The sequence below is a fragment of the Typopeltis vanoorti genome, chromosome 6, assembly GCF_054136105.1.
Source record: "Typopeltis vanoorti isolate ZY-2024b chromosome 6, IOZ_Tvanoo_1.0, whole genome shotgun sequence".
Classification (NCBI taxonomy): domain Eukaryota; kingdom Metazoa; phylum Arthropoda; class Arachnida; order Uropygi; family Thelyphonidae; genus Typopeltis; species Typopeltis vanoorti.
In genome coordinates this window covers 2,338,364-2,351,426 of record NC_143554.1, presented here as the reverse complement: position 1 = coordinate 2,351,426, position 13,063 = coordinate 2,338,364, and the positions used below count along the sequence as shown (strand labels likewise).

Genomic DNA, 13,063 nt, shown 5'->3' with positions numbered 1-13,063 from the left:
ATACGCTCGCTGGTATTTACGAGTTGTCCTAGCCGTACCTTATAGGAGACATGCCTGCTATGGTGGCCTCCTATTGGTCCATTTTGATAGTGAAACCTTATCAAAATGGACCAGTAGGAGGCGAATATATGAATGCTGTTATAGCGGGTGTGTCTCCTATAAGGTCTGGCTAGGCTAGGTAAATACCAGCAAGTGTATTCCTATAAGCTCTCTGGTCAAATTTCATATGAAACTTTTATTGTTTCTGTATTTGGCTTTGAAATAATGTTGGATTTAATATCCACTTGATTTTTATAAATTAAAATGTTCATTTTACAGGTGTTATTGGTGGTCTCCCACTAGCATGGGATTATGTAAGCAAAAATTTATAAGAGTGCTGAACTTATAAATATTTGCTTGCATAATCCCATGCTACAAAAACTTGGTATGAAAGGAAATTTAAAGAAGCCTGTGAAATTTTGATTAACTACCCTAATCTTAATAATAATGGGGGCTTAAAAATCCCAAGAATTTGGATGGCACACATTCAGTCCACTTAGTTTACAGCAAACTAAGTGGGCTGAATGTGTGACTTTTAGGACTCTAAGCAATTTTCATTTTTTATTGCCTGCTATCCATTACCAGTTGCAATTTATATGTATATTTATATAAGTAATTTTATTTTCTGTTTATTTATTTATTTATCTATTATTTTCTGTATGAACATGTTACTTTCCAGCTTAATTTAACTTTGTAACCTAATAGATAATGATAATAACAGGACTCTAGCTTTGATTTAGTGAGTTTTTTTTTTTTTAAGCACCAGAGGTCAGGCAAATAGTTTTAATGGTTAATCAGTAAATGGAAGTTTTTTCACTTGGCTATGTTATCAGTTATATATTTGGTTTAATCCTTTATCCAAGTGTAAGCAAACAAAGTTTGCTACTGAAGTATTTTCAGGACTGGGACAACTCGTAGTAAATGTGGAGTAAGTTCTGATCACTTGTCTTAGTATCTCCCATAATGCAAAGCACATGTCCTTGCAGACATGTATAATGCTATGCATTAAGGGAAGAGTCATTATACAGACTGGTTTTGACCTTTATCTCATCAGTGGGTGCCAGACCCAAAGGTGGTGATACTAAGGTAGAAGTAATGCAGAAGTCATATCACCATATACCAGTTGCCAAACGGTGTGACCACCTTATTATTACAATTCTCTGGATTAGAGGTAGTTGATGGAAGTTTTTCATTGGCTATGTTACCAGTTATATATTATTATTATTACCACCCCAAGACCTCATGGAGTCAAAGACTCATCTGGGAGGTCCTTTTATCACACACACACAGCTCATCATACCATGTTTTAAACACATTCAAACTCTTTGCAGACACCACATTCTCAGGCAAGGCATTCCAATCATTCACAATGCTGCACGAAAAAATCTGCCTCTCACTCTCCTACTCGCACCCTCTTTATACAATTTCCAGGGATGACCATATTTGGTTATTTATTATATAACTGGTAACATAGTCAAGTGAAAAAACTTCCATCAACTACCTCTAATCCAGAGAATTTTAATAATAAGGTGTTGACACCTTTTGGCAACTGGTATATGGCGATATGACTTCTGCATTACTTCCACCTTAATATCATCACCTCTGGGTCTGGCTCCCACTGATGGGACTTCAATAAAGGTCGAAACCAGTCTGGGTAGTGGCCCTTCCCTTAATGCATAGCATTATACATGTCTGCAAGGAGATGTGCTTTGCATTATAGGAGATACTAAGACAAGTGATCAGAACTTACTCCACTTTTACCACTAGTTGCCCAAGTCATGAAATTACTACAGGTGCAAACTCTGTTTGCTAATACTTGGATAAAGGATTAAATCAAATATGTAATTTGTTGATCAGTAACTTTAGCATGCCATGTAGATTGCAGTGCAGCTTGTTTCTTTGTATATATACATATACTCCAGAAGATGACCTTAATGTGAAGGTTGAAACGTCGAGTGTATATTTTGGTTTTATATTAAACTAAAGTTTTACTCCAACACGGTAGTTGTACTCTAACATGGTAGTTGTATCCATTATTTTCGCAATGATTGTCATTGTCACAGCAACAGATTCTTGCTGTTAGGAGAAACATTTCTATCTTGCATTTGTATATATGCCTTGAACTGAGAGGGAAGTGTTGATATTTGAGGGAGCAGATAAGCATAACAAGTTTGGTGTTGGTAATAGAGTTTCAGTGTTATATTAATGTTATGTTTCTTTGTATATATACGTATACTCCAGAAGATGACCTTAATGTGAAGGTTGAAACGTCGAGTGTATATTTTGGTTTATATTAAACTAAAGTTTTACTCCAACACGGTAGTTGTATCCATTATTTTCGCAATGATTGTCATTGTCACAGCAACAGATTCTTGCTGTTAGGAGAAACATTTCTATCTTGCATTTGTATATATGCCTTGAACTGAGAGGGAAGTGTTGATATTTGAGGGAGCAGATAAGCATAACAAGTTTGGTGTTGGTAATAGAGTTTCAGTGTTATATTAATTGTTTTTGTTGTTTTGTAGCCATTATATAAGGTGCACTGTCTGTCTGGAACAGAGACTAATGGTGATAAAGAAAATAAGGGATATCTCATGATGAATTTATGGAATTTAAAGAATTGTCCAATCAATAATAATCATCTTGGCAAGTTTAGCTGTTGGATATTACTCAAAACTTGTTTTAATGGCATTACAAACGGTAACACTAAATTAAAAAAAAAAAAGTATGGTTAGGTATAGTTTCTGGAAAAATTTCCATGCTACTCCTCTTAAACACTATTATTATAACACTATTATTATAATAAAAAAAAAGTATGTTTATTAACTAGCTAGTCAATAAACATACTTTTTTTAATTTAGTGGTTTTGTGTTGTAATACAATTAAAATAAGTTATTAATAATAATAGTGTTGATATTATTATTACACATGAATGCAGTACATTTCTAATTTTTAAAAAGTATTTTTTATTTCAGGGCATAGGTGGCATGGTTGACAGGAAGACTGACATAGGAAGGACATTTGGAGGCTTTTGCATGAAGACCACTATTATAAAAAATAAGGTATCATATCATTTTTCCACATCCGTTCCATATTATGAATATGTGTGTATATATGTATTTGATTCCAGTAAGTCTGCTTTTTCTGAAACTACTTTTCCCTTCTTTACTAAATTAAAATACGGACCTGCCTTGTTATGTTGCTTTGTCCATCTAACAAGGAGTTATCTATTCTCAAAAATGTAACTGTTAATGAAGTTTTAGTTACGAAGAATATATGGAGACAAAAACATGTGTTGGAGTTATTACCTTACTTATAATTATGAAATTAACACTCAAAACTTCGACCTCCGTATCGAGGTCATCATCAGGAAAACATAACATTTGCATAGGACACAAGCTACATGACACAACACAAAAGTAAGATAAATTTAAATATTTCGTTAATTGTTTGCCCTAGTCTGACCTCTGGTGAAAACAATGAACACCTAATAAATAACAAATTATGTCCATCATTCTCATTCAGATTCAGATGATGTTTCAACATCTTGGTAGTTGTAATAAGGACAAATGACTTGACTGTGAACAAAGAACATGTCAGATTGGATATAGAGATCGTTGAGATAGATAAAAGATGATAGTGTGATTGGAAAAGTAGTAAGTGTGTTGCCCAGATATGACAGTGGTGAGATGAGGCAGACAGCAAGGATTATGAATGATATGTTAGTGGAAATATGTGAGGAGAAAGGAGGGCAGATTGTTAATGTGTGGAATGAGTTTGAAGGATGAAGTGAACTGTACAAGATGGACAGCATATGAATGATTTTGATGTGAGCTACTTAGAGAGACTGCTGCTGCTGGGAGGTATCGAAGTGAGTGTAGAGCATGAATCCAGTCAAGTAGGAAGCGATGTGGAAGAACGAAAGAGTAGGACAGGAGAGACTGAAGAGGTAGTTATGAATGAAGAAGTGAGTGGCAAGAGTATAGAGAATGTGAGAAGAGCTGCGCAAGGCAGGCAGGGAAACCAATGAGGATTGAGGTGGACAAGGGAACACAGCATGAGAAAGTTCATGCTCCAAGAGGATGTGAGTTTGTGTGTAGACAAAAAGGGAAGGGGATGACCTGGGATCAAGGGAAAACAGTTGGATATGAAGAAGGTTGTAAGATGAATAAAGGAAAAAAGAAACGGCTCAAAATAAGAATGGAGCAGTCACATCAAATAAGTGGTATCAGTGAAACTAGCTATAGATCCAAGAATGAACTGGTATGTTTGTATACAACTGCGAGAAGTATAACAAAGTGTGTAAGAAACAAGGCAAATGAAATGGTTGCATTAATTGAGTCTGTTCACTCAAAAATTGTTGGAATAAGTGAGACATGGTTGGATGAGGATGACATCCTGACAGGAATGGAGATGGAAGGGTATGACGTGTTTCATGAGGGTAGAAGGGGTAAAAAGGGAGGGAGGGTGCTGTTGATGAGAGTTATGTCCATACAAAGTAGAGATGCAAGAGGGAAATAATACCAGTGGTTTTGAGGCAGTATGGTGTGAGATAGAGGTGAATGGAATGAAATACTTGGTTGGATGTTGTTATAGATCTGGTAATGTGGATGGTAGTGACTATGAAATGTATAATTAAATTAGCCAAGCAAATAAGAAAAGGGTGATTATTATGGATGATTTTTACTATGGCAATATCAACTGGGATGATGAGATAGCAACTGAAAGTAAAGAAAATGAGTTTCTTGAGATTTTGAGGGACAACTACTACCTCAGAGAGTATGTAACAGTGGGCACACGAGGAGTAAGAGTTTTGGATTTGATCATCTCATCAGAGGATGTAATTATAAATCCCTGGAAGTTATGAAAGGAAGCTGTGAGCAAGAGGAGTACTTTCTTTGCATGAAGGGTGGTTGAACCATGGAATGCATTGCCTGATAGAGTGGTGAGAGCAAGAACGGTCAATGAGTTTAAGGTGTGGTATGATAGACTTTGTGTTTCCTAGGAAGGACCTCTCACGATGAGACTTTTGACTCCATGGAGGCTAGACATAAATAATATAAATGAGGTGTCCAATCATCCTTCAGTTGGTGAGAGTGACCATGAAGTGATTACATGGGTGGTTATCAGTAGCGTGAAGACCTCTGTGAGAAAAGGGTATATGTGGAACTATGGGGGGGGGTGATTATGAAGAGCCCAGGAGACTGCTTGCAAGTGTAGCATGAGCATAGAATGAGGAGTTAGCTTGAAAAGAGATCATTGCAGCTTGGGGGATATTCAAGAACTATCTAGTTGAAGCAATGTCTAAATGCACAGCAATCTCTTGATTAGTGCACCTAATGCAGTCTTTAAAACAGGCTCATTAATCGAAAATGCACTAATCGAATATAATAACCTATGGGAAAAAGTATAATTCGTTCCTCAAATTTCTTTTTTGAACCTTAATTTTTTTATAAAAGAATTTAGGTATGTCTCAGGGCCTAGTTAAAGGAAAAGCATGAAGCTGAAAGATAATAAAACATATTCAAAATATAAATTTATTAATCTACTTCTGAACAAAGAATTGAGCTAATGTATTTTGGCGGGTGTTTTGTTTCTTTTTTTCATACAACCGACAGTATGGCCGTATTGCCTCTTTTACTCTTCTGCAAATTTTACTGCCTCTCTCTTCATCAGGGTCAGCCTCTAAGCACTGCTGCTTAAAAACTTCGATTGTACAAAAAATATTTTCAAATTGTTTCTGTGAAATCTCTTTTGGCTGACTATCACTGGTTAAATTTTCTTCGGAATCTTCCCACTAAATTTAGCAGGTTGGAATCACTCAATTCTACAGAATGAGATTTAATTAACTCTTGGATGTTATTATTGAAGGGGAGAAAGAAACGTAGGACGTACGAATTGGTGAAATGTCCCAACTGTTATACAAGCAAAATAGTTACCACTTAGAAACTACAATGATCATAAAAGAGAAGTTAATTTTCCGACATGTAATAATAAACAACTCATCCCAAAAGACAGATTGATTACCCTATTATCGGAATGGATTCTCCTTTTTGTGACATGCACAGAAGTGTCGAAGGGTATTGAATCTGTGGCCGTACTATAGCAGACGACATAAATTTTGACGGTAAAAATTTGGAACATAATATACATAGCGTACATGGAAGTAGTGTAGTATTCCGTTAAAAATAACTTTGTAAAATGTTTTAAATCGGTAACTAAATTATTTCATTCTGGTGAGTGATTTTTTAAAATAGTTAGCCATAAAAATGTATAGATAGAAAATTTTTAAAATCTGTAACATTTATGTTTAAGATATATATAGGCGCACTAATCAAATTTGGGTATCGAAAACAAATGACACACTAATCAAAAATGCGCTAATCAGGGGCGCATTAATCGAGGGATTAATGTTTTCCAAAGGTCAGAAGGTTAAAGTAAGGTAGGTGTGAAATGGACGAATGAAGAGATTATGCATGTGATACAGAGAAAAAAGGCATTATGAAGGCAGCATAAGAGAAGTTTTAATAATCAATTCCATTAGGATTACTAAGACCTGGCAAGGAGGGTGAATTGGTTCATAAGGGTAGCAAAAGTGAAGTATGAGCAGCAGTTGGCTAATGAAGCCAAAAATAATTCTAGGGATTTCTTTTGATATGTAGTCAAGTGATGTAAAGTCATGAGCCTCTATATATGCGTTTCCCGGTCCTGAAAATACTTCAGGCACAAACTTTTTTTACCTACACTTGAATAAAAGATTAAACCAAGAATATCATTTTTGGCATCTTTAATTTATAGTTGTCTCTCAAGAAATTCATTTTCCTTATTTCCCAAGTGCTATCTTTTCATTCCAATGTATGCTGCCATAATTACAATCACAAATAATAATCATCCTTTAATTGTTCACTAACCCAAGTTGTTTATACATTGCATCTGCATCCTCTATATTACCTAGCCTAAAGCTCATCCAACTGAATATCTCTTCCTGTCTACTTCCACCTCACATCACGTTTCAATCCCACTGCCAGTATTTCCCTGTTTCATGTCTGCCTCATATCGACATATAGTTCCCCTGCTATCATCAGTAGCATTCCTTCCCGTATTTTTTTCTATCTTTGCAAAAAAGTCTGCGCTTCCGTTTCTACTCCTGTCAGAATATCATCTCCATTCATCATTCCTACTTCATTTTGCTTCCATGTCACTTACTTTCATTTCTTCTTTCTTACATTATTTCACATCCTCAGTCTCATTAGCTTTCTTTCTGTTGTTGATATAGTCTTTTGTGCCCACATTTCCTTCAGTCTGTTTTGCATTTGCTCATAACTTGCAGCCTAACAAAATTATTATTATTATTATTATTCAGGCCTCCATGGAGTCAAAAGACTCATCGCAGGATATCCTTCCTAAGAAACACAAAGTCTATTAAGACTCATCGTGGGAGGTCCCTCCTAGGAAACACAAAGTCTATCATACCACTCCTTAAACTCATTGACCGTTCTTGCTCTCACCACTGTATCAGGCAATGCATTCCATGGTTCAACCACCCTCCATGCAAACCACTCCTCACGCTCTTGCTCACAACTTCCTTTCGTAACCTCCAGAGATGGCCCCTTGTCATCACTCCTTCCCGCTGTTCATCCAAGCGAAAGAACAACCCAGTGTAAACCCTATAACCATCTCTCAACAGTTTAAAAGTCTCAATCATATTATTATTATTATTATTATTATTATTATTCAGGCCTCCATGGAGTCAAAAGACTCATCGCAGGATATCCTTCCTAAGAAACACAAAATCTCTGAAGACTCATCGAGGGGAGGCCCCCCCCCCTAAGAAACACAAAGTCTATCATACATCTCCTTGAACTCAATGACCATTCTCGCTCTCACCACTCCATCAGGCAATGCATTCCATTGTTCAACTACCCACCATGCAAAGAAACCACTTCTCACCATCTTGCTCACATAACTTCATAACTTCCAGGGATGGCCTCTTGTCATCACTCCTTCCCGCTGTTCAACGAAGCAAAAGATCTCCCCAGTGTCAACCCTGTAAGCACCTCCCAACAGTTTAAAAGTCTCAATCATATCACCTCTCCTCCTTCTATCCACCAAACTCTGCAGTCCACATTCCCTCAGCCGATCCTCATAACTATCATTGTACAGTCCTGAAACCATCTTTGTTATCTGCCTTTGTACCCTTTACACAGTTAATTTATCCCCTTCAAATCCTGGGAACCAAATCTGAGAACAGTAGTCCAAGTGGGGTCTGATCAGGGTCTTATACAATGGAATGATAACTGTTTTATCTCTGCAGGTCAGTGTCCTTCTCATTATTGCAATAATCCTCTGTGTTCCCTTCACCACCTTTGCAATATGTCCCCTAAATTTTAGGTTTCTATCAATCATCAACCCCAGATCTCTTGTCTCCCCTACTTCCTCCAGTATAACTCCTCCCATAGAGTATGCAGTGTCCCATCGATGTTTCCCAAACTTCAAGATCTTACATTTTACTGCATTAAACCAAGATCCCCATTCATTTGCCCATCTATCAAGCTTATTCAAATCCTCTTGCAGGGCTACCACATCTGCACTATTACTAATAATCCTTTCCAGCTTCACATCATCTGCAAACAACTGAATATCCCCTTACAATCCACTGACAATGTCATTGATATAAAGGTTAAACAATATAGGTCCCAGTACTGACAACAGTTCAACAGTTTTCGATTTGGTTATAGCATCAGAAGAGCTGATAATAACTGAGATGACATCTCTCCCACCAGTTGGAGAGAGTGACAATAGGTTTTTACTTGGAAAATAAATAGATATGCAGAGGTATCAAAGAGACAGGAACATATGTGGAATTATAAAGCAGGTGATTATAATAGTCTTAGATGTCCAGTTGGGGAAGTTTTGTGGAGGGAGGATTTGGAAGGCCGGGATATCATTAGTGCTTGGGAAATTGTGAAGGATTATTTGTTATCAGCAATGATAAGTTGTATACCATGAGTGAAGAAAAGGACAAAATTTGGAGTAAAGTGGATGACAACCAATATTAAACAGGAGTTACATGCAAAAAAAGAGGCTATGGAAGAGATATAAGGAGACAGGTGAAGAGAAGATGCATGAAGAATATAAGTCACAGACTAGAAGAGAGACTAGTGTGGTAAGGAAGGCAAAACTGGAATATGAGAGGAGATTGGTCCTAAGATCCAAAGAAAATCCTAGGGAATTTTTTAGATATGTGCCCAGTAGGAGGAGAAATGACTGTAGAAGAATGATATTGTGGGATAAAAATGTTAATAGAGTGACTGATGCAGAGGACATAGTGGAATTGATCAATGAATAATACTTTATTGGAGTATTTCATCCTGGAGGAGTCAATTTGAATACTAGAGGGATATAGCAGGTTCAAGGTTTAGAGGTGCAGGAGGAGAGTGTGTTCCACTGAGTACTCTGGATGTTAGTAAAGCTGTGGGACTGGATGGTATTTCACCACGAGTTTTGAGAGAATGTGCTAAGGAACTGACATTGCCCTTAACCTGGCTTTTCAATGAAAGTCTGGCTGCAGGAAAGGTGCTCATGGAATGAAAGGAAGGTAAGATAGTGCCATTGCATAAGGGTGGTAGCAGACTGGTGGTGTCTAATTATAGGCCAGTTTGTGTGTCATCAGTAGTTAGTAAGATCTTAGAGATAGTAGTGAGGGACCATATATAGCATTGGGCAAATGAGGGTAATGTTATCTGTGAGACTCAACATGGATTTGTGAAGGGACGCTCTTGTTTTAGCAATATGCTCTCCTTTTATGATACAGTTACAAGAGCAGCATTAGATGAGGGAAAGGCATATACTGCCATTTTTCTAGACTTAGCAAAGGCATTTGACAGGGTGCCACATGATAAGCTGATATTCAAGTTGCAGCACATGGGTCTGGATGTCAGATTGGTCAACTGAATTCAGCATTGGCTGTCCGATAGGAATCAGAGAGTTGTGTATGGTGGAGCAACATCAAAGAAGCAGAAGGTTACAAGTGGGGTTCCACAGGGCTCAGTACTGGGACCTATATTGTTTAACCTTTATATCAATAACATTATCCATGGACTGCAAGGGGATATTTGGTTGTTTGCAGATGATGTGAAGCTGGGAAGGGTTATTAGTAATAGTGCAGGTGTGGTAGCCCTGCAAGAGGATTTGAATAAGCTAGATAGATGGGCATATGAATGCGGGTATCAGTTTAATGGAGCAAAATGTAAGGTCTTGAGGTTTGGAACACATCGATGGGATGCTGCATACTTTATGGGAGGAGTTAAACTGGAGAAAGTTGGAGAGACAAGAGATCTGGGTTTGATGATTGATAGAAACCTGAAATTTAGAGGACATATTGCAAAGGTAGTGAAGGTAACGCAGAGGATTGCTGCAATAATGAGAAGGACACTGACCTGCAGAGATAAAACGGTTATCATTCCTTTGTATTAGACTGATCAGTCCACATTTAGACTATTGTTCTCAGATCTGGTCCACAGGATTTGAAGAGGATAAATTAACTGTGGAAAAGGAACAAAGGCGGATAACAAAGATGGTCGGAACTGTACAATGTTAGTTATGAGGATTGGCTGAGGGAGTGTGGACTGCAGAGTTTGGTGGAGAGAAGGAGGGGTGATATGATTGAGACTTTTAAATTGTTGAGAGATGGTTACAGGGTTGACACTGGGGAGTTCTTTCGCTTAGTTGAACAGCAGGAAGGAGTCATGACAAGGGGCCATCTCTGAAAGTTACGAAAGGAAACTGTGAGAAATAGCTTTAGGCATGGTTTCTTTGTATGATGAGTGGTTGAATCATGGAATGCATTGCCTGATGGAGTGGTGAGAGAAAGAATGGTCAATCCATTTAAGGAGTGGTATGATAGACTTTGTGTTTCCTGGGGGGGGGGGACCTCCCTCGATTAGTCTTGATAGACTTGTGTTTCTTAGAAAGGATCTCCCATGATGAGTCTTTTGACTCCATGGAGTCCTGAATAATAATAATATATATATATATAGAGAGAGAGATATATATATAAATTAAATTAAATACAAATGAAATTAAAAAATTAATTTATTAAAAACTACATCAAAGCTATATTCTATTTAAGATAACATCAGAGAAATATTCTTTCAAATATATAGTTTTCTTACTGTAACAATGATGTCCTAATTTAACATGATAATTGTTATTTTTAGATTTAAGATTCTGGATTATCTGCAGTCCTGTTTATAGTTAACTCTTAGGGAGAAAGATTCTGTGGTAGAATATGTGCCTTCCGTATGCTTGGGATTTTTAGACCATCATTATTGTTAAGATTAGGGTGGTTGATAAGAATCTCACAGCCTTCCTTAAATTTATGTTCATATCATATTTTGGTGTGATGTAATCAACTGCTGCTTTTCCAGTCAATTCTATGTAAAGTGTTCAGGGCATGATCAGAAAGGCTAGCTTCACCATAGTTATTATATTTAATGTGTCATTTATGTTCCTTTTGTCTGATGGGAATTGCACGTCCTGTTTCTCCTATATATGGTAGATTACAGATAAAAAATATAGGTGCTTTTGTAAACCTTTGGTCCCAATTGTATATTTGTATATATAAATTACATGCAGAATTATACCCGGAGTTACGCGAATTCGACTTACGCGCTTTTTGTTGGTCCCACCTACTGCGCAACTTCGGGTTTACTGTATTCTGTTTATTTTATCTGATGTCCCTTTAATGTAAGGAATGGTCATAGTTTTATTGTAGTCTGGCTTATCTTTATTTTTTATTGAAGTCTTGTAGAGAATTTTGTTAATAGTGTTTTGGCTGTAACAATTTTTTAGAAAAGTATTGCTGATTTAAATTCGTCTTTCAGTGCTTGTTCATTGGAGCAGATCTTCAAAGCCCTATTTTTTAGAGTATCACACTAGTCATCACACAGAAGAAATAAATATATTTAAAGGCAATATATCTATTCCTTACATAAGTTCAGTTTCACAAAAATTAGCCAAGGTTCTAAAAAAATACAATATCAGAACTTTGTTCAATCCACTTCCAAAAATCTGCTCCTTAATAAGCCACCCAAAACCATGTCATCATCATCTTAAATATCCTGATGTGTACAAAATATGGTGTGATTGTGATATTCCTTATTTTGGCCAGACGGACAAATCTATTGAATTATGTATGGAGGAACACATGAGGGACGTTGCTTACAAGAGACAGCGAGCCAGTGCCTTATCAAGCCATATCCTTTTCTCGGCTGATCTTAGTGATGAAAACCCAGGTCATACAGACATCTTTCATTGCAATGATTAACTGGAGAGAAAAATCGTAGAATCTAAGGAAATCGTCCTCAGCACTGAACATCTAAATAATAACTTGAGCTACAACCTCCCAGATATTCATTCAGCTGTAATCATGTACTGGCGTTCACGTGATGCTGCAAGCACACACTCTCCCAACAATGCAACAAACAAAAGAACAGCTGTAAATACAACTACAACTTTTTCATGCTAATTATGTATAGAGACTCTCTATGTTGTTCATAGTTTTTTTAACGTTCATTGTTTAATGTTTTTTCTTTTCTTTTATAATGTCACCTGATGAAGGCTGTTATAAGCCGAAACTAGTCGTGTTTTACCATTAAACACCCTTTTTTTACCTAACTCTTGGTTTAAGTCATTCAACTCATTTTACAATAAATATATATATATTATATTGTATTTTCACTAGAGTTCATGCCAGTAGAATAACCGGTAATCAAATCATTGTCTCTTTAGCATGCTGTGTGAAATGTAACTCAGCTCGTCCTTGTATATTTGTGTATACTCCAGATGATGACCGTCATATGAAGGTTGAAACGTCGGGAAATTAAAATTGTTATTTATAACATGGTCGTAAAGTCCATAATTTCTAAAATGAATTTATTTCCTATCTCCCCAACGAATCCAGCAGTAGATAAAACATTTGGTTGTAGGTTCTGAAGAACTTTGGACAATGATTAAGGGATTT

The 13,063-nt window shown here is 36.7% G+C and overlaps 1 protein-coding gene across 1 annotated transcript in view; it reads left to right on the top strand.

Annotated features, from left to right (window-relative positions):
• Positions 1-13,063, top strand: part of LOC150105247 (ciliogenesis-associated TTC17-interacting protein-like) — a 182,396-nt gene that overhangs the window by 87,168 nt on the left and 82,165 nt on the right. Inside the window, exon 5 of the mRNA XM_090393914.1 lies at positions 3,015-3,101. Coding sequence (XP_090250040.1) covers positions 3,015-3,101 — 87 coding nt within the window. The remainder of the gene's footprint in view (positions 1-3,014; positions 3,102-13,063) is intronic.